This window comes from Mustela nigripes, chromosome 1, assembly GCF_022355385.1.
Source record: "Mustela nigripes isolate SB6536 chromosome 1, MUSNIG.SB6536, whole genome shotgun sequence".
Classification (NCBI taxonomy): Eukaryota; Metazoa; Chordata; class Mammalia; order Carnivora; family Mustelidae; genus Mustela; species Mustela nigripes.
Window position 1 is genome coordinate 7,103,725 of NC_081557.1, and position 26,506 is coordinate 7,130,230.

Here is a 26,506-nt window from a genome sequence, read left to right on the forward strand (position 1 = left end):
CATAGTTTAGCCAGGCAGGGTACAGGGCTCTATGACTGAAGAGGTGGCCAGCAGCCCCCTGCTTGGAAGTCTTCAGCAGGCTTTGTCCACCTGGCCCTTGGTGTCCTTAACTGTCAAATGAAAACCCATAAATTTTCTCCTTGCCTATCTCCCAGGCTCAGAAGCGAAGCCTGTCCCACATCCCTGCAGAAAAAAGCTGGGGGACAGCAGGCCCACAGAACCACCTCCAGCCAGATGAGGACCCACCCCCTTCCCAGCCCAGACAAGAGAAGGGCTTTGCCCAAGGTCACAAAGCTAGGACCACAGACGTCCCAGCCTGAATTAGGAGGACACCAGCTCCAGCCTCCCCCCACCCCAGCTCCCTGGGGGCTAGTGCCCTGAACTCTGAGGATCTCCAGGCCAGAATGAGTGTGGAGAGGTCATGTTTTATAGAAAAGGTGTGCTCCGTTTGAGGATTTGGGGGGTCTGAATGGTGGAAGACATAAGACTTCTTATAAGAAGTAGCATTTGAACTAGATCTCAAAATAGATACAATGTCACCTGGGGGAGAGGGGTATTAGATAAAAATCCTTTTTTAAAATCATCATTATTGAGATATCATTCACATACTATACAGTTCACTGATTTTGGCACTGGCATTTAATGAGTACAGAGTTGCGGTTTTTCAAGATGAAAAAGTTCTGGAAAAAGAAAAAAAAAGTTCTGGATATTGGTTGCACAACAATGTGAATATCCCTAATACTACTGAACTGTACACTTAGAAATGGTTAAGATGGTAGAATTTGTTATGTGTATTTTACCACCATTTAGGCAAAATGCAAAATCTAGGTCTTCCATCATGGACCAAGTCAAAAGCCACAGCCCACAGATTACCTTCCATGATCCCTTCCATAGCTATCCAGAGGCCACTGAGGGAATTCCCAGAGGGGCTTCTTCTTCTAAGCAGCCCATCCCTGGAAAAGGGAGAGCCTCCCCCCAGGGCCCTGGAGGCCTTCAGCAACCGGTTTGCCTGTTGAGTTTCTTTTTTTCTTTTTTAAATTTTCTTTTTTTTAATTTAATTTATTTATTTGACAGAGATTGCAAGTAGGCAGAGAAGCAGGCAGAGAGAGAGGAGGAAGCAGACTCCCTGCTGAGCAGAAAGCCCAACTCGAGGCTCATCCCTGGACCCTGAGCTCATGAGATCCTGAGCTGAGCAGAAGGCAGAGGCTTAACCCACTGAGCCACCCAGGTGCCCCACCTATTGAGTTTGTACCTAAACTAATATGGAGAGGCCCCCAAGGAGCCCCATAAACCCTGACCCTCCCCCCTTTTATCTCTGTGGAGAGGAACCATGGCCTGGGTCTTCACCCCAGAAATACCCCTGGGGGATCCCCACACCACCTTCCCTCCTGATAACATAGCATTCTCTTTACTCTGTATTTCTTATTCTCCCTTTCAGCTCCTACTCCAATGCCCTGGCTAGATTCTGGAACTACTATGTCTTTGGAGCTGGTCTTCTGTGGATCTCATGGTACGCTGGGGGAGGCAGCAGGAAAGACTTTTGTGCCCCTCTGAGTCCTGTTTATCTCTCTGCTGTGTGCAGACACTGCGCTATGTCACAGATGTGGGTACAGCCTCACTGGAGGGAAGCTGGCCCATGAAGCAGCCACACCAGATCAGGGGCCTGGGTACTGGGAATGGCTCTGTGTTCCCAAGCCTTGAACATGATGTACCCCATTCTCACAGCAGGGGAATGACCGCCTCTCTTAGTCTGGACATCAGGACAACTTTCCCTAGACTCCAGAATATACCTTCCATCCCCACTGCCTTTGGGAGAAGTGATGTTTGTTCATTCACTTGGCTCCATAGGCTCTTAGATGCATGGCCTCAGTTTTCCTCTCCTGTAAAATGGGGATTTTAATAGTACCTCTCTCCAAGGGTGTGCTGAAGAGCAAATGAAGTAATGTCTAGAAAGTGACAAGGCCGTGGCCCAGGACATCACACAGGCTCCATTCATGGTGTCTATCACTTTAATTATTACGAACTGAATATATGTGCTATGAATACAACACTGCCCCTGGCCTGTCACGGGGAAAGGCTGATCTTTTGATTCATTCCACAAGTATTTTCCTGTTAGCCTGCCTCCTTGAATGGAACCTTCCCAGTGCTTCCCTGAATTCTCTTTGAGGTTATTCCTTAGTCCCTTCCAAGAAAATGAGCTATACCACCTACTAATCGAACCTCTGGTGACAAGGGGATAAAACAGGCGCCTGGAGGAACAGTAACTTGCCTGAGGCCACACAGGACTGGAAACCAGGTCCTGCCCTCACGTCCTGCCCTTGCTTCAGGCTGACTTCAAGCATTAGACTGCAGTAGAGTCCACCTCCCTAGCAAGGCTAAAATAGGATTATAATTACCTGTGGGTATCCTTTAAGTCAACCATGATGTAAGAGGGCTTGGGTGACCAACCCTGTTGAGCAAGAGTTGGCAAACTTTCTGTAAATGGCCAGAAAATAATTATTTGAGGCTTTGCAACCGCCCCCCCTCCACACCTTGCACCAAGTGCTCAGCTCTGCTGCGGGACCCAGACAGTACTTAATCGAGTGTGTGTAGCTGCGATCCACTGAAACTTTATGGATACTCACGTGTGAATTTCAGGATATTTTCAAGTGTTATGAAATCCTATTTTTTTTTAACTACTTAAAAATGTAAAAAAAACTTAAATAAATAAAAATTGTACAAAACCAATAGAACCCTGCCCAAGGGGTTTAGAATCCATTCGTTATTAATTTTAGGTTAGAGATAAGAAAAACTATTGTTTTTTTTCAGAGGAGCTGGAGGCCTGACCAAATGCAGAGAGAAGGGAGGCTGGGTCAATTTCCTGATCTGCATTCCAGGTGAGGACTGGTGAAAAAAGATTTCCTGGGCGATGAACTTAACAGCAAGCATTGTAAACTTGCTTTCTTATCTCTAAGATGGTTTTCTTATCAGTAAAACCGCCACCTTAGAGGATGGTAAGGTTTGAATGAAATAAAAGTTGGAAAGCGTTTTGTAAAATGCAAACGCTTACTCACTTAATTGTTTCTGGGACGCGTGCTGGAGGAGTTTTCACACAGACTCATTCCCCCGGGAAGCTTGCTGGTAAGTTTGATGAGACACTGTCCCTTTAAATACTCCCCAACTACCTCAAGGAGGTGGAAGAGTCGGCACATGCGCACTCCTCTGCGGGGCTGACACCTCGAGCCCCAGCCTTCCCAGAGCCCGTAGAAGGGAGGCTAAAGGTCCTCCCACACAGAATTTTTACGCAGGCGTAAATCAAGCTTGGGAGCACTATATCATGCGGAGAGCCCAGTCCCTTTTTCGTGCTCGAAGACTCCGCCCTCCACGGCCAATCAGTAGGCCTCGCCCTTTACAACGGCGAATGGCAGTGAGCGTGGGGGGCGTGGCTGAGGGTCCGGGGGCGCGGCCTGGCGCTGAGAGAAGCGGCGGGGACAGCCGGGGGCTCTAGTGAACTGCGAAGCCGGACAGGGATCGCCGGCCGTCGGCGAGCAGAGGCGGCCTGGGCCCGGCGGTCTCCGAGATGTCACGATGGCTGTGGCCATGGTCGAACTGTGTGAAAGAGCGGGTATGCCGCTACTTGCTGCACCACTACTTGGGTCACTTCTTCCAGGAGCACCTCAGCCTGGATCAGCTCAGCCTCGACTTGTACAAGGGCAGCGTTGCCTTGCGGGATATCCACCTGGAGATCTGGGTGAGGAACGAGGCCCGAGATCGGGAAGCCGGGGCGGTGCGCCGAGACCTGAGGATCCTGGCTAAAGGGTCAGGCTGGGGGACCGGGCAGAGGGCGTGGAGAGGCCGTGGGAGTCAGGCCCTTTCCAGGCGACTGATCGGCTTCAGAGCCAGAAGCTGGGTGGGAAGGGGGTCCCTGCCTCCACTTCACCGTAGGAGAAAGTGAGGTTGAGGAGGGGGGTGTCACTTGTCTGTGGAATGCCAGAATAAGCACATCGAGTTTGGGGCCTGAGTTGAGAGCTGTGGTCCTTGGGGGCTGAGAAAGGCGAAGGAACTAGGGGGCTCTGACAGGACGGGACCAGGGCGGGGACAGAGTTGGGGCCGTGCAGCTAGCCGGTCAGGCAAGGCTGGTGGGGGTCTAGAGTCCTGCTGGGAGCACCTGTAGGAAAGGTGCTCTGACCTCCTGACCCTCCGATCCTGGGCCAAGTGGGTGGCGTCCGCCTCAGGATGTGGATGTCAACAACCGCGTCAGCACCCGTGTTGATCAACACCTCGTGTGACTGCTGCGGCTGCCTACTTCCTGCTTTGGGGAGAGTGGGATGGACCCAGTGGGGTTTGGGGAGGGGCTTGGGAATCAGCCTCCCTACCTGCCGGCAAGCCCCTGAGGAAGGGTGGAGAGGTTCCTCTTCAGGTGGGGAGGAGGGCTAGGGAGATGCTGAGGAGGCAGGGAGGCAGGAGTCTGGGTCAGAAACCGGAGGCTGGGGGCGCTGAGGGGCAGTGACTCACAACTCATCCAAACTGGGAGCCACCAGTTAGAGGTGTCAGGCCAAGGCTGGCACTGGGTCAACCCTGCCCCCCAACTCCAGAACAGCAGGGGTGGGCATGGGGTCGGGGCTTCTCAGCGAAATTTCTGTCTGGGCAGACAGGGTTCTCGGCCTAAATGCAGTGAGCTTTAGGTTTAGGGGTAGGCCAGGACTTGCTGAGCAAATGTAGGGGCAGAGGGAGACCGCCAAGCCCAGAATTGGGGACACCTCCTGATAACCTCTTGTCTGCGAATCCTAGTGAAGGCCTTCTCTGACCTCTGACTTTTAGGCTGGCCTGAAAGAAATGGCGAAGACCTCTAGGCTGCCTCTTTGTAGTTCCAGTTCCAGAAAACACTCCCACCCTGCCCTGCCCTGCCCTGCCCTGCCCTCTTGGTGGGGATTGAAATGACTCCCAGCTAGGCTGCTTTCTGGGCTGGCCTCCAGGGAGGAGTCGTCCCCCCCCACCCCCCGCTGGTGGAAAGCAGGTCCTTTCATAGCCAGCCCCTCCTCCCACTGGCTCAGCCTGCAACCCCTGCCAGGAAGACCCCAGAAGAAGCCGAGTGCATGGGGAGCCTGGGATGGGGTGAGGCCTGTCTTCCTAGTCGCAGTCCTCACAGTACACTGAGTGATTAAACTAGTTCCTTCTCTCTAGGCCTCAGTTCCCATCTGTGGATCTCTGGGTAAGGAGTTTCAGCTTGACCTCTATAAGCCTTCTAGTTCTGCCATGTGTTTGTTGGTTCTTGGATCCAACTTCTCTGGGTGGTACCATACAGCACCTGGGATCACACGGAGCAGGCAGGTGGCTTCCTGCCTTCACGGAGCTCCCTGATGGCGGTGGTGCTCTTTCCCCATTGGTAACCAGGGGCTCTCAGCCTTGTATCTCAAAGAGGTACAGCTGTACCAAGTGTTCAGAGTTGGGGGGCGGGGGTCACCTCTGGCTCCGTTCAGTCCTCTGCCAGCCTCCCCTTGAACTCCTTGAACTCCTTGCCCAGAGAGAACATAGGTGCTGCACTCCGCTGGGCCTTTCCACATGCCGCTCCTATGCCTGGAGCATGCTACCTTCCATCCTCTCTGCCTGGCTTCCTCCTCTTCATGCTTCAGCTGCCCCCTCCTCTGGCTTAAAGGCTGAAGCACGTTTGGATGGACCAAGAGTAGGAACCAGCTAAAGCAGTGGCAGAACTCTGTAGTAGCCCACGGTGGCGGCCGGGAGAACCAGGGAGCTCTCCAGGGTTAGGGCAGACCAACAAGGAGTGTGGCAGCCAAGGAGACAGCCCCATTTGGGGTTTCCCTGAGCCGGCTCTGTCTCTTCCCCGTGCCTAGTCCGTGAACGAAGTGCTGGAGTCCATCGAGTCACCCTTGGAGCTGGTGGAAGGCTTCGTGGGCTCTATCGAGGTGGCCGTGCCCTGGGCTGCGCTGCTCACCGACCACTGCACTGTGCACGTGTCAGGCCTCCAGCTCACCCTGCAGCCTCGCCAGGGCCCCGGTGAGGGCAGGGCAAGGCTGGGGTGCGAGCGTGGGGAGCCCGGTGGTAGGAGTAGGCCTGCCTTTTCTGATACCCTCTTCCTCCTCGCAGGGCCAGGGGCTGCCGACTCGCAAAGCTGGGCCTCATGCATGACCACGAGCCTGCAGCTGGCTCAGGAGTGCCTCCGGGATGGGCTCCCCGAGCCCTCTGAGCCACCACAGCCCCTGGAGGGCCTGGAAATGTTTGCCCAGACCATTGAGACTGGTAAATAGGCCTCTCGTGGGTATCCTGCTGTCTACCCCTCCGTAGCCCACAAGACGGGGGCCCCAGACAGCAGGATGGCCACACGGCCGCCCCAGCTGGGAAACTCTGCCTACCTCTTGCTGTCCCAACTGGCCTGAGACCACTTCCCATCCCTCAGTGCTGCGCAGGATCAAGGTGACCTTCCTGGACACTGTGGTGAGGGTTGAGCACTCGCCGGGTGATGGGGAGCACGGCGTGGCAGTAGAAGTCCACGTACAGAGGTAGGGGCGTGCCCCGAGGGGTGGGCTGGGGTGCAGACAGGGGGCAGTGAGGGGCTGCTGAACAGTATGGGCCCTGCCCCTGCCCCTCTCCCCAGCTTGGGCTCCTGGGAAGCAGCACGGCAAAGCTTGGGTGGGACTGGGTGGTGGCCATGGTGGTAGGGAAACCATATTACAAGCCCGCAGTGGTATCCAGGGGCCAAGGGGTACTGGCGGTCCAGGGTGGCTGGGGCTCCCAAGGATCAGGTTACACATGGAGGGTCTGAAGAGCCAGGGCTGGCCCTGGAGGTCCAGTATGGTCTGGCTGTGACGGGCCAGCTCTGTCGGCCAGCCTCTCTGGCCGCAGACCCCTAGAACAGCATACTGCGTGGGGAGAGGGGCTCCAGCCTGCGGTGGCTGGGGCGAGGGCTGATCCTACACTCGCCAGACTGGAGTACTGTGATGAGGCAGTGCGGGACCCAAGCCAGGCACCGCCGGTGGACGTGCACCAGCCTCCCGCCTTCCTGCACAAGCTGCTGCAGCTGGCAGGAGTCCGCCTGCACTTCGAGGAGCTCCCCGCGCAGGTGGGCTCACTCGGATCCCTGCCTTTCTTCTCTCCTCCCCACTTTTCTCCTGTCCGCCTGCCCCACTGGGCCCCATCCCTCCTGAGCATGTCTGACCTCATCTTCTCATTCCCTTCCCTCCTATACCCTTTTGCCTCCAGGAAGATCCCCCGAAACCCCCCTTGCAGATCGGCAGCTGCTCAGGGTATATGGAATTGACAGTGAAATTGAAGCAGAATGAGGCCTTCCCAGGCCCCAAGGTGGGTCCCCGGCTCCCGTGGAGGAGGGAGCGGGCCCCATCTCAGGATACTCCTCGGCAGTGCCAATCTTCCCCCGCACCCCGTACAAAGCAGGCTCTTTGATGGGGGAAAGTTACTGCCTTCTTGGCAGTAGGGAAATAGGCTCAGTGGTCAAGTTGTGGCCAGGGTCACAAAGCTGCTTGGTGAGGGTGCGCAGCCTGGCAACTGGCATTCTCCCTCCTCTGGGTGAGGGCAGGTGGGCGGCGGCTCTCAGAGGGCCGAGGCGGCAGGTGTAGGCTCCATGGTGGGCCCCTCTGGCCCCTTCTGTCCCCAGCTGGAGGTGGCTGGACAGCTGGGCTCCTTGCACCTGCTCCTGACCCCTCAGCAGCTCCAGCAGCTTCAAGAACTGCTCAGCGCCGTGAGCCTCGCAGGTGAGGCCTCCGGGCGCTGCAGATGTTGGGATGGCTGGGGAGGGGCCGGATGGGCTGGACCCACACAAGGACGTGTCCTCCTCCGTAGATCCCGGGGGCCTGGTTGACAAGCTGAACAAGAGCCGCCCGCTAGGTGCCGAAGACCTGTGGTTGATCGAGCAGGACCTGAACCAGCAGCTGCAGGCAGGGGCTGTGGCCGAGCCCCTCAGCCCAGAACCCCTCAGCAACCCTCTTGTCAACCTGGACAGTACTGGTGGGCGTGGGGCCAGACCTGGCGGTTGTTGGGGCAGCGGGCCCGGGTGCGGGACTCACGGGGGCCAAGTGTGGCCTTCCCTGACCTCCCCTGCCCTCGCCCGCAGACCTCTTCTTCTCCATGGCGGGCCTCACGAGCAGTGTGGCTTCAGCACTCTCCGAGCTCTCCCTCTCGGATGTAGACCTGGGCTCCTCCATGCACAGCGACGTGGCCTCCCGCCGGCTCTCTGCCCATGCCCACCCAACTGGTGAGTGCTCCCGGGGCGAGAGGAGCTGGAGGAGGCCTCAGTGCCCGAGTGATGTCATGTGCCCACAGGAGGCCCCCCACCGATGCTACGGCCCACCGTGGGTGACTTGGTTCCCTGGGGATGCTCAGGGGGGAGGCTGGTACCACAGTGGATAGAGGCCAGGTTTCAAAGTCAGTGATCTGGGGCCAGGCACTTAAATTCTTGGAGACTCAGTTTCCCTTTCCGTAAAAAGGTTCTAGTAAGATCTGGCCTTGCCAGGCTATGAGGTTTGGCCAGTGTTTATTGAGGGATTGCGTCTGACAGGTACGAGTCTGAGTGCTTTATGCCCCTGTTCTTCCAGCTCCTTGAGAGGATTGGACTGAGCCTAGGTCGGTATCTGGCTAAGGAGACTCTGGGTTAGCCCCGCCCCGCCAAGCCCCATGCCAGAGTTACAGTCCTTCAGGGCTGGGGCTTCTCCCAGCCCCCAGCCTGGTGTCTGAGCAACCCTCTACCTGGGGTACCCATGAGCCCTGGGAAGGCCCTGGTGACACCTCTGTCCTCTCAGGCAAGATGGCCCCCACACCCCTCCCGGACACCCTGCGCCCGGACTCGCTAGTGAAGATGACCTTGGGGGGTATGACCCTGACCTTGCTGCAGACGTCTGCCCCATCTTCCGGACCACCTGACCTCACCACCCACTTTTTTTCGGAGTTTGATGCCACCAAAGATGGGCCCTTCGGCTCCCGTGACTTCCACCATCTCCGGCCGCGCTTCCAGAGGGCCTGTCCCTGTAGCCATGTCCGGTACAAGCCCAAGGCAGGGACCCCAAAGAGAGACTCCCTCCACCCCCATAAGCCCAACCTCTGATACCCTGCTGCTTCGTCACAGGCTAACGGGGACAGCTGTGCAGCTGTCCTGGGAGCTGCGGACGGGCAGGGGCCGGCGGACTACCAGCACACAAGTGCACTTCGGGCAGCTTGAGGTGCTGGAGTGCTTGTGGCCCAGGGACACGTCAGAGCCCGAGTACACAGAGGTGAGGACCAAGAGCCGGTGTGCACGGCGGAGCCTGCAGCTTCCAGCGGATGTGGAAGCTCAGCCTGACTTTGGCCTCCTGTGTCCCGTGCCAGGTCCTCAGCTTCCCCAGCAGCCACGGTTCCCAGGCCTCAGCTCGGCCCTGTGCCCACCTGCGTCATACACAGACTCTCCGCAGGGTGTCCAGGGTAACCCACCCCACCCCCTGGCTGTTTCCCGCCTCTCAGCCTCCGTTAGTACCTCCCTGCTCCCCGCCTCCACCGCCTGTGCCCGTGCTCAGCCAGAGCGCACCTCCCCATCTGGGAGCCCTCGGGGGCTGGGCCCTGTGCAAGGCATCCTCTGTGCCCGGTTGCCCCTTCCCTGGCTCATCTGGGCAAACCCCGGCGGGTCTCCAAATATCGGGCGGCTTTTATTAAACAAACATGGTCATCCTTCTCAGGCAGCGTGCTGAGGCTCTCCAGGTCCTCTGCCCGAATTTTCCTTCCCACCACTGGGGAGGGCTCTGTGTTTCATTTCTGCTCAAGGGCATGCCTTCCCATCCTGCCCTCAACTGCCCTACAGCCCTCGCTGACCTGAGCATCTTCGCCCTCAGAGCCGACCCCGGCGCCCCGCTACCTGCCATTGCCACTCCGAGCTGGCCCTGGACTTGGCTGACTTCCAGGCGGATGTGGAGCTGGGGTCCCTGGACCGGCTGGCTGCCGTGCTGCGCCTAGCCACTGTACCCCCTCCCGAGCCACCTGCTGGCCTCCTGGTAAGAGACCCGGCTGGGCCAGGGAGCTGGCGCGGACCCTCTGGCTCGAAGCCACAATGGCAGGGCCCCCGGCAGTGGCTCTGATTCCCCCCCACCCCCGCCGTCCTCCCGCAGACAGAACCCCCACCAGCTGCCGAACAGCAGACTGTGGTGCGGCTGTCGGCACCCCGGGCCACGCTGCAGCTGCGCTTCCCCATCGCTGACCTGCGGCCCGAGCGGGACCCCTGGGCAGGCCGGGCCGTGCGGGCCGAGCAGCTGCGGCTGGAGCTGAGTGAGCCCCAGTTCCGGTCAGAGCTGAACAGCGGTCCTGGTCCCCCGATCCCCACCCGCCTGGAACTGACCTGCTCCGACCTGCATGGTGAGAGCCTCCCAGGGGACAGTCCCCAGGGCAGGGCCTCAGGCCCGTGGGAGAGGTGTGGAAGGGACTGAGGCAACATCGGGACAGACTCTGGCCCAAACCTTACCAGCTCCGTGAGGTACCAGCGTTGCCTATTTCTAGGCTTGCCTGAGAGCGAGCAGAGCGGGCCCTTTGTTGCTGGTCTGCAACAGATTGTGGGTGTAAGAGAGAGCACGGGCCTGTAAATGATAAAGGACAGTCACTGAGGTGGAGGTTCCAGGCCCCCCGACCTCACCTCCCACGGGGGAAGGAATGGGGAGAGGCAGCTGTGACAACCTCTGCTCCTCCTTACCTTCCAGGCACTTACGAAGATGGAGAGAAGCCACCTGTCCCCTGCCTTCGGGTCTCCAAAGCTCTGGATCCCAAGAGCCCCGGGCGCAAATACTTCCTGCCCCAGTAAATGGGGGGGCTCTGGAAGGCATAGGCGGGAGAGGAGCGCTTAGCTCCTGAGCTGGGATCTGGGGCTCCGGGGGCCTGGCAGGCCAGTGACAGTCCCGTGCCCTGGCAGGATAGCGGTGACGCTACACCCCCAGCTGAGCAGCGCCCAGTGGGAAGCGGCCCCCGAGAAGGGAGAGGAGCTGGAGCGGTCGGCCGAGAGTCCGTGTGAGCTGCGGGAGCCGGAGCCCTCACCCTTCTCCTCCAAGAGGACCATGTATGAGACGGAGGAGGTAAGGCGCCGAACCCAGGGGAGCCACTTGGTGGCTGTGGGACAGGAGGACAGGACCGCCTGAGGCACCAGGGGATGTGACCTGGCACCAGCAAGAATGTCATCTCTTCCGTCATCTTAGACCAGTGGGGAGTCAGGTGGCCCCGGCTCATGGGGCCTGGGCGTGAGGACACTGGAGAGGGCAGGCCCCGGACGGCACAGGTCATTGATCGGGAAGGTCAGAACCACGTCTGTGGACAATGTATGTGTGGACCTCACCATCCTCTTCTCTGGGGGTGCTGAGATTTGAGTGAGAGACAGTAAAGGACCTGGTCTCTGGGCCCCGTGGTCTGGGTTTGAATCTAGGCACTTCCATTCAGTGGTCTCGTCCTCTTGGAACTGGTGTAATCTCAGAGTTACACACGGATGAGTTTCCTCGTCTTGAAAGTGGATACAGTGACCTGCGTCACAGGCTTATCACCACGAGGTGAAAGGAGTTGACTTCCTTGGGGTCCTCCCTCATCGCGGGGTTGGCACACGGTCGGCGTTCGCACGAGCTGGCTGCCATCCGTCCCAGCAGAGAGGGGCTCCTATGAACAAATGAGAGTGAAAGAATGAATGATAGGAAGTCAGGGTGCAGCCCGGGGTCTGGTTCCCGAGCCAGCCCAGTCTCTCAGATGCCTCTCTCCACTCGCCTGTCTAGATGGTGATTCCTGGAGACCCTGAGGAGATGAGGACCTTCCAGAGCCGGGCCCTGGCGCTGTCACGCTGCAGCCTAGAAGTGCTCCTGCCCAGCGCCCACATCTTCCTGCCCAGCAAGGAGGTCTACGAGAGCCTGTACAACAGGTGCAAACTCGGGCACAGGTGGGGGCGGAGTGTGGGGAGGGGCGGGGCTGGGCCACCCTCACCGCCACTGTCCCTCCACCTGCCCCAGGATCAACAACGACCTGCTCATGTGGGAGCCTGCAGACCTGCTTCCCGCCCCCGCCCCCGCCACTCACCCCGCTGGCTTCCCGGGCCCCTCGGGCTTCTGGCACGACAACTTCAAGATGTGCAAGTCAGCCTTCAAGCTGGGTAGGAGGGACGTCCCAACTGGGGTCCTGAGCTCCCTACCACCCAGAGCTGGGCAGGGCTCAGGCAGCCCTCCCAGGTCTCCTTCCCACTTGGCTCCTTGATCTCACCCCAGACTCAGACTCCGATGAAGAGGATGCCCACTTCTTCTCAGTAGGGGCATCGGGTGCTCCCCAGCCCCCTGCCCCTGAGTCCCCAAGTCCTCGCTCCCAGAGCACCTTCTCGACACTGGTGACTGTGCTGCAGGGTCGGATCACAGCCCTCTGTGAGACTAAGGTGAGGGCAGCCCCAGTGAGGTGAGCCCCGCAGACTCTGGTGCCCCCACCCACTGTTGGCAGGAGAGGAAGACCAGTGTGAGCAGCTCCAGTTTGGGAATCTAGGAAATGAAAGCCCAGTGTGGCTGAGAGTGGTGTGTCTGGCGAGCAGAACCCACCCATGCCTCCCCAACCATCCCAACACACCCCATTGGCCCCTGTTGTATGGAAGGTGTCATACCAGAGGTCCGGGGAGGGGGTGGCAATGTCTCACGCCAGATGGCAAGTAGGGCAGGGATAACTCTCCTTCTGGCAAAAGACACAAGTGATGGGGTGCTGGGGTGGCTTAGACTGCTTAGGGTCTGATTCTTGATCATCTCAAGAGCCCCGTATCGGGCTCCACACTGGGCGTGGAGTCTGCTTAGGATGCCCCCCACCCCGCCAAAAAAAAACATTCTCTCTCCCTCTCCCTCTGCCCCTTCCCACTCTCTTTCTAAAAAGGAAAAAACAAAAACAAAAAAACAGGTGCTGCTCTGGGATGTCAGTGAATCTGGGTGGAGCCAGAGCTGGTCCTATGTAGGCAGAATATGGGAGGCCACGCCCCTGGGGGAGGGCCCTGGTGAGGCCACGCCCCATGCTCTGTGTGCAGGACGAGGTTGGGCAGCGGCTGGAGACATCACATGGGGAGCTGGTGTTGGATGTGGAGCAAGGTACCATCTTCAGCGTCTCCCAGTACCGAGGCCAGCCAGGACTCGGCTACTTCTGTCTGGAAGCGGAGAAGGCAAAGCTCTACCACCGAGGTGTGAAGGGAGGGGACTTGCCGGAGGGCCAAGGGCCTTGGGAGGGGGGCTGCCGGTGAGCCAGCGTGGCAGGGGCTCACCAGCTGCTTCCCCAGCGACTGTGGATGACTCCCGGCTGCCCAGTCGCCTGGATCTGCCCAGCTTTGCCCCTCCGGCCCAGCTGGCCCCAACCATCTACCCGTCGGAGGAAGGGGTGACTGAACGGGGAGCCTCGGGCCCCAGGGGCCAGGGCCGGGGGCCCCACATGCTGTCCACAGCTGTGCGCATCCATCTGGACCCCCACAAGAATGTCAAGGTACAACAGTGCCTGCTTCTGGTCTACCCGCTTGGTAGGGGCTACTGCCTCCTGGTGCCTGGTGGTCTGGGTACCCTGGGCTGACTGTGTCCCACCTCCAGGAGTTCCTGGTGACGTTGCGGCTGCACAGGGCCACCCTGCGCCACTTCATGGCTCTTCCAGAACAAAGTTGGCATTCCCAGGTGAGCAAAAGTAGGGTGGGCAGGCGGGTCTCTGGGCTTGGAGAGGTGGAGGCCAGTGTGAGGGGCCTGGGCTGGGCCAGAGCTGGCTTCCAAGCGAAGGCAAGGGGTATGGTAGGAGGGATGGGCAGCACGTGGGGAGCCATCCTGGGGCGGCGGGGTGTGGCGGAGAGGCGGTTAGAGGAAGGAAGAGGTTCCTGATCCTCACCACCCCTCCCGTCCTGGCCCCCAAAGCTGTTAGAGTTCTTAGATGTGCTTGATGACCCAGTGCTGGGCTACCTGCCCCCAACCGTCATCACTGTCCTACACACTCACCTGTTCTCCTGCGCCGTGGACTACAGGTACCCAGGCTGGGTGGGCCGAGAGCCAGGGGCCGGGGGTAGGCTCTCAGTAAGGAGCCCACCCCAGCACATGTGTGACCCACCCCTCCAGGCCCCTCTACCTCCCTGTGCGTGTCCTTGTCACCGCGGAGACCTTCACCCTCTCCAGCAACATCATCATGGACACCTCAACCTTCCTGCTCAGGTACGCACCACCTCCACCCAGCTCACACACACCGCCCCCAAAACTGGGCTGCAGCTGCTACTCCCCCAGGGTCCTGCCTACCTGCTATGTGTCCTCAGGCCCGTCCCTGAGCCTTTCTATACATTTGGGTGACGATTCCTTGCTCAGGAATGAGAATTGATTCCACCTTCCTGGACCACAGTTGCTCTCCTTGTCAGAGCCTTGAAAGCATTTGTGCTAAGCTGATCATCTCACAGACGAGCTTGTTCTAAGGATACACAGATAACAGGGGCGGAATGCAATGCCTTTGTCGTATCATTTAAAACTTGTAAATAACCTAAATGCCCCCAGATGACAACTTGAGTCAGTAAATGTGGCTTACCTGACCATTAAAGTCAGGTTGAAGAATGACATTGAAGAACACGAGAGCCGTCGTAATGCAGCATTTACTGAAAACCCGAGCTAGAAAGCTCTGTGTGGTGGTGGTGCTTTTTAAGATTTATGAAGGTTTATTTGTATACTCTGGGGCTTCACAGAGCAGATAAAAGAAAATGCATAGGGCGCTTTTCTCAGAATTCGGGATTAGAGAATATGATTAGAGATGATTTCTTAGTCCTGTGTTTTAGAACATCTTAAAGGAGCTCGTGTCATGTTGCCACTAAAATAAGGACTGACTGAAAGAACAGTGAATGCTGTGGGAGAGTCGGTAAGGGAGCAGGACATTTTCCTTAGGCCTCAGAAAAGAGGCCCTGAGGCCTAGATGAGGCAGAGAAGCGGGAGAAACTGGGAGCGTGCACTCTGCCCTCTGACCTAGGCGAGCTTGCGTTATTTCGGGGCCTGCGGCCCAGGAGACAGGCCCAGTATACAGAGATGAACACTGAGACTGAGGCCAGAGGGGACCCAGCGCTAGTTGCTTGTGGGTTTGGGACCCCCTGTGGCTGCCCCTCTGCCTGTCTCTGGGGGCCCCCGCCCTGTGGCTCCCACGGAGCTGCACCCTGCAGCGGTTCCTGGGCCCTTCTCAGCCCTGTTCCCCACCAGGTTCATCCTCGATGACTCAGCCTTGTACCTGTCCGACAAGTGTGAGGTGGAGACCCCGGACCTGCAGCGAGGTGGGCAGGGCCTGGACGGGGCCCCCTCCCCTCTGAGGGCTCACAGCCCCAGGCCGCACCCGGAGCAGCCGGACAGCCTCACCCAGCTGCTGGCCCGGGTCTCAGCACCCGCGCCCACCCGCCCCCAAGCGCTGCGCTTAGATCAACGCCCGCTTCTCCCGCTCGGGTGCTGGGCCAGGGGCTCAGCGTGAAGAAGCAACTGGAACTTCTCTCGCTTTCTGCTGCAGATTATGTCTGTGTCTTGGATGTTGACCTTCTGGAGCTCGTGATTAAAACCTGGAAGGGGAGCACCGAGGGCAAGCTGGTGAGAGTTGCCCAGAGTCCCCCAGAGCCAGAGCGGTCGCAGGGGCTGGGAGGGCGAAGCCTGCAGGCGGTCACCGTTTCCTCTTGAACCGTCTCATCCCTTCTGCTCCCTGGGTCTGGGCTCAGGTTCCAGTCACTAACTGCCCTTCCATGCTGGGCTCTGGGCCAGTCCCCCTGCCAGCAGGGCGGCCCATCGTGTGAACCCCCCCACCAGGGGGCAGCTGCGGCCAGGGCCGAAGCAGTGTATTAGGAGTCAGCGGGCCCTGTGGGGCCTGTGTCCTCCCTGGTCAGATGGAGGTAACGGGCTGCACGTGGCCAGGCTAAGGGGAGCAACTGAGGACCGGGCCCTGGAACATGGTCACGGGGGGGAGGGCACTCCAGTTTCTCTGCGTGGCCCTGAGGGAAGCCCCCTCACTTTCTGGGCTCCAATTGCTCCTTCCTTCAGCAGAGGTGCTGGGCGGCAGGCTGCCCAGCCCAGGGAAGACCAGGCCGAGCCCCGTCTGTGCGTGGTGGGGATGAAGCCCCGACTGATGGCCCCTGTACCCCGCACCCCTCCCCAGAGCCAGCCGCTGTTCGAGCTGCGTTGCTCCAACAACGTGGTGCGCGTGCACAGCTGTGCGGACTCCTGCGCCCTGCTGGTCAACCTGCTGCAGTATGTGATGAGTGAGGGCGACCTGCACCCCCCGCCCCGGCCCCCCAGCCCCACGGAGATCGCCGGCCAGAAGGTACAGGTGAGGCCTGGCCCTGCCGGCTCCGGGAACTCCCCCAGCACCCTGGCATCGGAAAAGGAGGAGGTGGCACCCCTCGTTTTGTCGCTCATTCATCCTACCCCTCCCCGGCCTGGCCCAGCTCTCCGAGAGCCCTGCCTCCCTGCCCTCCTGCCCCCCAGTGGAGACAGCTCTCATCAACCAGCGGGACCTGGCCGACGCCCTCTTGGACACTGAGCGCAGCTTACGGGAGCTGACCCAGCCTTCAGGTGCGGTGCGGGGGTGCTCTGGGGCCAGAGGACAATCAGTCACCCAAATCAGCCATCCCCTCCAAAACTGGCATCTCGCTCCACAGGTGGCCCCCTCCCTCAGGCCTCGCCCGTGTCAGTCTACCTCTTCCCAGGTGAACGGAGCGGGGCCCAGCCCCACTTGCCCCCTGTCGTGGCCCCTGCCAGCAGCTTGGGGTCCCGCTCAGAGGTCAAGGAAGATGAAAAGGAAGACGGAGATGGAGACACTCTGGACAGTGATGAGTTCTGCATCCTTGACGCTCCCGGCCTCGGCATCCCGGTGTGCGGGGGGGGCGGGCTGGGCAGGGCCAGGAAGTGGTAGGAGAGGGTGGCTTCCTTCCGCAGCCTTCTAGAGCTCCTGCTGCTAGAGGGGTAGGAGGTGGTCTCTGCCACCGGGGAGGCAGGTCTGGGTCCCTGACAGTCCCTGTGAATACTGGCCTTGAGGGAGCAAGTGGATTTCCAGAGGAAGAGAGAGAGAATGACATCCAGGGCCGAGGACAGGACATCAAGGGAAGGGAGGAAGAGGAGCTGGATGGTTAGCAGGAGAGAGAGAACCGTCTGACTGGTGGGGTGCGGACCGGCTGGTCCCCAGGAGCCAATGGGAAGGCCACATGCAAGCGAGACCCAGGCCCAGGCAGATAGGGTTGGCAAGAGCACGGGGCACTTGGGTCCTACCCCCCTACCCCCCGCACCGGCCCCCAGGACAGAGCACTTTGACACAGCTTCTGGGGATGGTGACCCAGGAGAGTCACCTTTTGTCCAGAACGGGGTGCGGGGGGGAGATATGAGGATGGGGGGGAAGCTGGGAGAGGGTGGCCTGGACTGGGGAAGGTGTCTGTGCACATACGTTGACTCACCCCCGCCTCTCTACAGCCCCGAGATGGGGAGCCCGTGGTGACACAGCTGCATCCCGGCCCCATCATCGTGCAGGACGGGTACTTCTCCCGGCCCCTGGGCAGCACGGACCTGCTGCGGGCACCTGCCCACTTCCCCGTGCCCAGCAGCCGTGTGGTGCTCCGGGAGGTCTCGCTCGTCTGGCACCTCTATGGCGGCCGGGACTTTGGCCCCCACCCTGGCCACAGGTGAGAAGGACGGGTGAAGGCGGCCACTAGGGCCATGGGGCCCACCCGGCCAGGAGATGGGGCCTGGGCTGGAGGTCAGCTCTGACCTTCAGCAGCTGATAATCTTAAGCCGCGTCCTTGACTCAGTGGCCTCTGTTCTTTCTCCTTCCTTGTCCCCCACACCCACCCCCGGGGCTGAGGCCAAAAAGGGCTTCCTGCCCCGCGCTGAAGGGCCCGCTCTGACAGGAAGGGTGTCCCTCCGTGTCAGCTTGTTCCCTGTCCCTCTTCCAGGGCAAGAGGCAGCTTCATGGGCCCTAGGGGCTCCCCTTCCCGCTGCTCCGGTCCCAACCGGCCCCAGAACTCCTGGCGTACGCAGGGGGGCAGTGGGAGGCAGCACCATGTCCTCATGGAGATCCAGCTCAGCAAGGTGAGCTGGGGGCTCAGTATAGAAAGCCACCTGGATGGGGGACAGGCCTGCCATGCCATCCCTGGCACCCAGCCAGCCCTCCACCACGGCCACTTAGCTCCAGGTCCCCAGTCAGGAACCATGTCCCCGAGTGTTTGCAGGGCACAGCCATGCCACTCCCCAGGTGCTGTTCTAGACTTTGGAGGGAGCAGTGAGCACGGCAGAAAGAAGCCCCGCTTCCCTGTCATAATGTGTGGTAGTGGAGGGAGCTACGGGTCTGTGGATCTGTACGGTGTGGCAGGAGATAAATGTTTGGGGAAAGCGAGCCAGGGCGGGGTGGAGCGCAGGGAGCAGGGGGAGGAGCCCCGCGTCTTCTTGAGAAGGTGTCGTGGGCACGGAGACCCGTGGGCTGGAGGGAGACCTGCGGGAGGGGGCGGGCTGAGGGTGTCAGCATGAGGGCCACGGGCCGCGAGCATCTCCGCTGTGTGTGGGGGCATGTGGCCAGCAGGACCGCAGCCGGGCCAGGAGGGTGGCCGTGGTTCTGACCAGGAGCCAGGCGGCCTATGGCCCTGCAGACCACAGGACGGTTTTGGATTTTACCAGAATGAGATGCAGTCAGCAGGTGACGGTGGCCAAGCAGGGAGGGTAGGGGCAGCCGCAGATCTGGGGACAGCGGTCCGTTTCTGGAGATACTTGGATGGGGAGGAACCACAGGCTGGGTGGGCTGCCAGGCTGACCTGAGGTGGTGTGAGTGGAGGTCCGGTTCCCTGAGGGCGACCCGGTGCGGACCTTCTCCCCCAGCACACGGGGCTGTCATGCCAGGAAAACTCGGGGGCTCCCTGCAGCCAGTAGGGCTGGGGAGCCAGCACTGGGTGTGGGGGAGAGGGAAGGCCAGGGCCACGTTCCAAAGACGAGAAAGGCCTTGAGCTGTTCGAGGTGCAAGAGAGAGGCCAGTGGGGCTGGCATGTCCGAGCAAGGCAGAGGCTGGGCCCCTCCAGGCCCCAAGGGGGTGTTCACAGGGCGCAAGGTGGGTGGGCGGGTGCTGGATGAAGATCCCTCTGGGTTAGTGGAGAAGGTGCCGAGGGGCCCAGGTGGGAGGCTGTCCTGGGCTGAGGGGGCAGCAGCCTCCAGGCCAGGGGGCAGGGGTGGAGGCCGACACAGGTACGAGGAGACTGGAGACATGTGCGGAGGAGCCAGGCGGCGGCTGGTGATGGAGAGGCAGAGGGCGGTGCTGGCGCTTGGTGACAGGCACACGGGGGCCTCTTGGGTGATAGGAAGGGACTGGGAGCCAGTGGCTTCAGGGGAAAACTTCAGGTCAAGAGCTCAGTGTGCCAAGCGGAGTTTAAAATGCTCTTGGAACGACCATGGGGAGGCAGCCCGGCGCGGGGCTGGGGGAGGCGGGGTGCTGCCTCCCTGACTCAGGCCTCCATCGGCCTCGCAGGTCAGCTTCCAGCACGAGGTGTACCCGGCGGAGCCCACCTCGGGCCCTGCAGCCCCCAGCCAGGAGCCAGAGGAGCGGCCGCTGTCCCGCCAGGTGTTCATTGTGCAGGAGCTAGAGGTCCGAGACCGGCTGGCCTCCTCCCAGATCAACAAGTTCTTGTACCTGCACACGAGCGAGCGGATGCCCCGTCGCGCCCACTCCAACATGGTACCGGCCACCCCCGCTGGCCACCCTGGGCCGAGCCTGGGGGTTTGGGGGCCCGGGAGAATGCCGGGGCTCAGGCGGGCCCAGCCAAGGGCACCACGTGTGCAGATGCAGCCACGGCTGAGCACAGGGTGGGGGCCGGGGCCCAGGGCCCGGCAGGTACCCAGAGCTTGCCCTCTGTCCCCCAGCTCACCATCAAAGCGCTACATGTGGCCCCCGCCACCCACCCGGGTGGACCCGAGTGCTGTCTCCGAGTCTCGCTGATGCCGCTGCGGCTCAACGTGGACCAGGTGAGCAGGCCAGGCAGGGGCAGGTCCTGCGGTGAGCCCCACGGCCGCTGGGCCCCCCTGACTCGCACCTTCCCCGGCAGGACGCCCTGTTCTTCCTCAAGGACTTCTTCACCAGCTTGGCGGCTGGCATCCACCCCGTGGTCTCGGCAGAAACGTCCGCTGAGGGTGAGAAGCTGAGCTGGGAGGGGAGGGCCTGGGCCCCCCACCTCCGCCCTCCCAACCAGCCCTGGGTCCACCCCCCCATCGGTGTCCCCCACCCTAGCTCGCCCCGAGACCCGAGTCCAGCCCAGCAGTGTCCAGGAAGGCCTGCCTGAGGACGCAGAGATGACCGGCTCCCGGGAGGCGGCGGGCGGTGGGCACAGCTGCTCAGCCGAGCAGCAGCCCATCTACTTCAGGTAGTGTGGGGGGGTTGCTGGGGGTCCTCGCCCAGGCGGCGGGGGCGGGGGCGGGAACCAAGCCCGCTCTCCCTCCATCCCCAGGGAGTTCCGCTTCACGTCCGAGGTGCCCATCTGGTTGGATTACCATGGCAAGCACGTCACCATGGACCAGGTGGTAAGTGGGGCTGTCCCGTGGAGTGGCTGTGTGCGCCATCCCTCTAGGGGGTCCCCACTCTGCCCGGGTGTGGCCGGAGCCTGTATCCGGGCTGTACTGGCGGCTGAGTCGGTCCCCAGGGCCTCCGATGGGCTGGGTGGCGCCCCGAATCCCTTCTCCTTCCCCAGGGCACGTTCGCCGGCCTCCTCATCGGCCTGGCCCAGCTCAACTGCTCCGAGCTGAAGCTGAAGCGGCTCTGTTGCCGACATGGGTGAGCACCCCCAGCCTCCCTTCAGGGTCCCCCGTCTCCCCCTGCCACATCCTGACAGGTTACGAGGCCTTGGCCGAGTCATTACTCCTCTGGTGTCTCAGTTTCCGCTCTGTAAAGTGGCCACAGTCATCCTTTGCACTGGGCTGGGCGGCTGCTGGGGAGAGTGGGGGGGTACCTCAGGCCCTGGCCCTCCGTGTGGGGCTGTGCCTCCAGACCCTCCTCTCCTCTCCCCTTCCCAGACTGCTGGGCGTGGACAAGGTGCTGGGCTACGCTCTCAACGAGTGGCTGCAGGACATCCGGAAGAACCAGCTGCCCGGCCTGCTGGGGGGGGTGGGCCCCATGCACTCGGTGGTCCAGCTCTGTGAGTGGCGGCTGTGGGGGCCCTGGGAATGGCTCTGACTCTGGGGCAGCCTAGACGCTGCCCTGGGAGGAGAGGGAGGAGGTCCTAAACCAGGGTCAGCGCGGGCTGCACAGCCTCGGGCATGTCTGACGACCCCGTGCTTGCAGTCCAAGGGTTCCGGGACCTGCTTTGGCTGCCCATCGAGCAGTACAGAAAGGATGGGCGCCTCATGCGGGGGCTGCAGCGGGGGGCTGCCTCCTTTGGCTCATCCACAGCCTCGGCCGCCCTGGAACTCAGCAACCGCCTGGTGCAGGCTATCCAGGTGAGCGGGCTCGTGCTTCCAGGCCGGGTAGGGCCGAGCGGATCTGCCCCACGGTGCCCCATCAGTCCCCAAAGCGCTACTGAGGATGGCAGGTCTGGGGGCGCAGTCTCGTTCTCTGAGACACAGTCTTGCACGGGGGAGGCCTGGTGACTCCCACAGCAAGCCCCCAGAATGTGGGCGCCCTGCAGCCTCCTGAGTCTGCTCCTGGCCAGCTCCTGGAGAGGAGGGGGGGGACTATGGCTCTGTTTATAGACAGGAAAACTGAGGCACAGACTGGCCCTCACTCATTCAAGCCCCGCACATTGCCAGGCCCAGAGACAGACCCCCGGGGAGGCGTGGGAGTCCTGCAAGCAGCTGTGGTTTAGTGCCCTGAACCCCAGTAGGAGGGCGAGGGGAGGTAGGCCTCTGCAACGGTCCCGGCCGATGAGCGCGCAGATGATGGGGAGCTCGGTGCTTTCTGGGATCTGCATGCGCAGCCCCCTGTACGCCGGAGCGAGATGTCCAGCCAGGACGCTGGAAGGAGAAGCAGGCCCCAGAGAGACCCCCAGATGGGGCAAGGGTCCACGCGTGGCGGTCCACCCAAGGAGGGCTGGGGGTCCAGAGGACTTGAGGATGATCCCCTCAGGAGGTATGCCCTCCACCTGAAGCCCCCTGACTTGGGTGCTGGAAGCATCGGCAGGACCCCCAGGAGCAGCACATAACGCAGGGCCAAGGGGCAGGCGGAAGCGTGATGCCCCCCCACCCCACCCCGGGCTGGCCAGGGGTTCGACACCCTCCTCTGGGGCTGGCCTGGGGACGTCAGGGCTGGGGGTGGTGTGTGCCTGGGCTGGCTCCTCATCGGGTGCCCTCTGTGTTCCCTCAGGCCACAGCTGAGACTGTGTACGACATCCTGTCCCCAGCCGCGCCCATCCCCCGTTCCCTGCAGGACAAGCGCTCAGTGCGGAGGCTACGAAAGGGCCACCAGCCCGCTGACCTCCGGGAGGGTGTGGCAAAGGCCTATGACACCGTTCGAGAGGTGATGCGACCCTGCCCTCCTCCCAGTCCCACACCCGCCTCCTCACCCCCCACCCCCCAGTGGCTGACTTCCGACTTCCACAGGGCATCCTGGACACGGCTCAGACCATCTGTGATGTGGCCTCCCGGGGGCACGAGCAGAAGGGGCTGACGGGCGCCGTGGGGGGCGTGATCCGCCAGCTGCCCCCCACTGTGGTGAAGCCCCTCATTCTCGCCACGGAGGCCACGTCCAGTCTGCTTGGGGGCATGCGAAACCAGATCCTTCCCGACGCACACAAGGACCACGCTCTCAAGTGGCGTTCGGACGAAGGCCAAGACTGAGCACTGGGCACCCAGGACATGGGGCACGGCCGCCCTCCTCGCCCAGCCAGCCCCAGGGCCATCATGGCTCCTGCACCTCCCCAGAGCTTTTTCGGTCCACAGCCGGGCAAACCCTCAGGGGAAGGCTCTGGAAGGACCCTGCCCGGCCCACCTGCCAATCGCTGTGAGAATGAGGCCTCCCTGCCTGGGGCCTCAGCCCCGTCTTTGCACTTTCTTCTGGGGAGAAAGGACACTGCCTCCACCACTACCTGGGCCCACACTGCCACCTTGTCCCAGGACGGAGGCCTTTGGACCCTCAGACCCCATCCCCACTCAGCCAAGTGTCTTTCTGTGTCTGGGGGGAGGTAGGGGACAGACACTGTGTGGTTCAATGTATTTTTAAGCTCCTTGAGCGTGTGGGTCCGTGTCTGCATGACGTGGAATAAACTGCACCCACCGCCAGCCCCCTTGTCCTGTGTGCCTGCGCTGCCCCAGCCTCAGCCTTAGCCTTGACCTTGGCCCATACCCAGATCCCCACCTTTGCCCCAGGACCTCCCCTGTTACCAGCAGGGGTCACCACACCTCCCCAGCAGGTTCAAACTGGCCCCAGCGACTGTCCGCCCCCACAGTCCTTCCCCCGACTGTCCCTGCACTGTGCTCCTCGCCATGGGCCCTGCTTCTGTGTGGCAGGAGCCCAGGGCAGCGGGAAAGAGGCGGCCTGGCGCTCGCCTCACCCAGACCATGTTTCTTGCCTCCAGCCCTGCAAGAGCCCAGGATCCAGCCTTACCTAGGGCCTGGGTGAGGGGACAGCTGGGAGGACACTTGAGCCGGAGCAAAGGGTCAGGCTGTGGGGTACCCCAAGAAGGTTCAGACCCTGACCATGTATTCTGAGGCTGTGCCCTTGGTCTCTGAGTTTCGGGTCCCTCCTGGTAATCCCTAACCAGCAACCAGCAGGGTCAGTTTCGCACAGAGACTGACATGGTGTAGGGAAAATGCCCATCGTAAACCGCCCCCCCCGCCCCCCACACATACCTTGTTGCTTCCGAACAAGAAGGAGCTAATCTGATCATACCCCACCACGGTTCCCCACGAGCACTGCACGGAAGCAGGTGGGCCTGTGGGGAAACTGAGGCTCAGGTTAAGAGGCACAGACTTAGAGAACCCTCACTTGCTATCTGCAGACCTCTTGGGTGAGCAAAGGTCCCCCCAGTCCCCTCTGGGTCCTTGCTGTCCCCTTTGTGTTGGCACCAAATGAATAGCGCAGAAGTTCTGTCCATGGTCACTGGGCCGGTAAGCCGAAATGAGGGGGAGGGGGTCTGATGCCCCAGAAGGGATGGATGGGGGCCCAGCCTGATGCTTCCTAGAAGTGCCCCACCCTGCCTGGGCACAGTCCAGGCTTCCATGCCCTTCGAACCACACTTGCCCTCCGTATGGACAGACAGCAGGGTAATCATTAACCATCGCCAGGGGCTGGGCCAACGGCTCAAAAGGCACAGGGCCCAGGGCGTCCCCACTTCCTCCTCGCGCCCCGAGGGCCAGCCAGGCACCCAGGTAAGAGCCTGCCCCAGGCCGTCAGACCCCTACAGCCCCCCTTGGCCCCAGGGCTCTCCTGGGCCCTGCCACTGCTGCAAGGGACCCAACCCTTCTGAGGAAAAAAGGGAAGGGCCAAGGCAGCTGCTGGGTGACCTAAGCAAGTCCCTTCTGGCCCTGGGCCTCCATTTCCACCTGTGAGATGAGGGGGTCAGGACTTGCGCTTGGGGGGCCACCGCTACTGCCTCCACCAAGCCTGGCGCTTGGCCTTGCCTGGGTGTCTTCGGGAGGCCCTTCTGGGCTTTGGCGGGTGGGCAGTGTCACCCGCTATGGTGTCTTCATTCACAGGCCTGTCCGCCCAGGCAACGGACTCTTGCCCGGGCACCCCCCATCCTACCTTGACTGCATCCCAAGGGGAAGGAGGCCACTTCAGCGAAGTCGCCAGACGGGACGGACCTCAAGGCCCGGCTCCGTGACCTTGGGCAGCTTCCTTTGCCTCTTTGGGTGTTTCCACTGCCGGGAGAGGAGGGCATGGCCCAAGTCCACTCTCAAGGCTCAGAATCTCCGGTCCCCCTTCTCTCTAGAAGTTTTGGGTTCTCTCCAACATGTCCCCTAGATGGGGAGGACTGGCATTGGAACCTGTCACTGAAACCTCTCGGGCCAGATCCTGTCGGGGGGGTGGGAGGGTGGGCGAGAACACACCTTGCAGGAGAAAAGTCTGCTCTCCTGGGGGTCCTGGTCTGGCTCAGGGACCACAGCAAGCAGCCCCCTTCACTCCCCACAGCAGGGATGGAACCAGAGCTTGATGGGAGGGTGGCTTCCCAACAGTGGGGGCCAGAGGGCGGGAGGGACCTCACAAGGCCTGATTTGCATGTGAGGAAACAGCAGTGGCTCTGAGAGGTTAAGCCACATGCTCAAAGGTCACCCAGCTCCCAGACCCCTGCTGGCTCTCAGGCCACTGAGGTGCTAAGCGTTCTTCGTTCCCTGTTCTCCCTCTCCCTCCCCCTGGCCTTTCTCAGTCCCTTTGTGCTCTGTTCCGTTCTAGTTCCCTCCTGTTCCACATCTGCCTCCCTCTTGGCCTCTCGGCCTCATTCTCCTACTTTCTGTCTCCCCCGCCCCTCTCAGTCTTGCCTCCAGCTTCTCATCTGGGGCCATCCCCAGGAATCTGGGCAGTCGGCGGTCCCTGGAGACTGACAGATGCCCAGGTGTCCCTCACTGTCTGTCCACCCTGAGGCTGTGGCAGGAAGGGTAGGCAAAGGGCAGAGGGTGGAGGCCCGGCGCTGGCTGGGAAAGAAAGGCGGAAGCAAGGAACTTGGGGACAGAGGGTGTGGGGGTGGCCCAGTGGGCAAAGGCTGCCCAGGAGCTGTAAATCGGAGCCACTCCCGGCTTTATGAGCCCCGCCGGGGCTGAGCCTGGACTTCGCCCGGAGAAGGAGGGCTGGTGTGGGGCCTTCAGGTGTGGGCCCAGATGATAAGGAGCCTCAATAAAAAGACCATGGGCCTGTGGTCATGAGGACCTGGGCAGCCCCGACAGGTGGGCACGAGATCCTCCCCTAGACTTGTGCCCGGGGGGGAGCTGCCAGCCAGGCGGGGCCCCGGCCTCCAGTCGGCTCCCACCCCCTGTAACAGCAACTCCATGTGGAAGTGCCCACTGGTTCCAGTGGGGCTGCTGTTATCGGGGACGGGGGCCAGTACCTATGGAGGAGGGGAACCGGCTGCTGCCCAGCAGACCACCAGGGACCTCCCAGGCCATGCTCCCAGGCCCAGATTGGCCAAGGGCGGTGGGCCATCCGCAGGCTGCCGAGACCGAGTGCACAGGGCTCTGACCTATGAATTGACAGCCAGTGCTCTCATCTCCCCTCTGGCTGCCAATTCCATAGGTCACAGGTATGTTCGCCTCAATGCCAGCCGCCAGGACCTGCGGGGAAGGGTTGGGCTGGGGTACCCCAGGGCAATGATGACTTACTTGCTACCCTAATGCACACTCGGGCCAAACTCCCTCCTGTCTTTTTCCTGCCTTTCCATTTCCCCTCCTGGGAGATTCACTGCTTTAGGTCCTCACTTACATATGGACTGTTTGCGGCAAGCCTCTGGGCCTTACCCATGCTGTTCCCTCTGCCTGGAATACCTTCCAGCTTGCTTTCTTTCTTTCTTTCTTTCTTTCTTTCTTTCTTTTTTGGCCAGGTTCACCCTTACTAACTGTTCCAAGCTCTGCCCATGAATTTGCTGCCTCCAGGAAGCCTTCCTGAAGCCCACCTGATCCCAACTCCCCTAGCA

The 26,506-nt window shown here is 61.1% G+C and overlaps 1 protein-coding gene across 3 annotated transcripts; it reads left to right on the forward strand.

Annotated features, from left to right (window-relative positions):
- The first annotated feature begins 3,441 nt into the window (after positions 1–3,441).
- ATG2A (autophagy related 2A) lies at positions 3,442–23,162 on the forward strand. Of its 3 annotated transcripts, none has more exons than XM_059401953.1 (41): positions 3,442–3,730; positions 5,832–5,994; positions 6,085–6,237; positions 6,395–6,497; positions 6,922–7,057; positions 7,198–7,296; positions 7,610–7,706; positions 7,795–7,959; positions 8,066–8,206; positions 8,751–8,988; positions 9,074–9,218; positions 9,313–9,405; positions 9,810–9,968; positions 10,083–10,326; positions 10,665–10,761; positions 10,874–11,033; positions 11,715–11,857; positions 11,946–12,085; positions 12,198–12,358; positions 12,986–13,136; positions 13,232–13,431; positions 13,533–13,613; positions 13,845–13,951; positions 14,043–14,135; positions 15,153–15,223; positions 15,451–15,527; positions 16,087–16,257; positions 16,376–16,502; positions 16,589–16,800; positions 17,394–17,602; positions 17,873–18,008; positions 19,429–19,635; positions 19,821–19,922; positions 20,003–20,087; positions 20,185–20,317; positions 20,402–20,474; positions 20,642–20,724; positions 20,964–21,085; positions 21,232–21,386; positions 22,249–22,401; positions 22,485–23,162. In XM_059401953.1, the coding sequence occupies exons 1-41, from the start codon at positions 3,560–3,562 to the stop codon at positions 22,719–22,721; spliced, it is 5,793 nt and encodes a 1,930-aa protein (XP_059257936.1). In that variant the 5' UTR covers positions 3,442–3,559; the 3' UTR covers positions 22,722–23,162. The 3 variants fall into 3 exon arrangements, with proteins under 3 accessions (XP_059257936.1, XP_059257945.1, XP_059257954.1); XM_059401962.1 differs by having other exon boundaries at positions 16,087–16,251; XM_059401971.1 differs by lacking the exon at positions 5,832–5,994 and having other exon boundaries at positions 3,443–3,730.
- Positions 23,163–26,506: the final 3,344 nt, after the last annotated feature.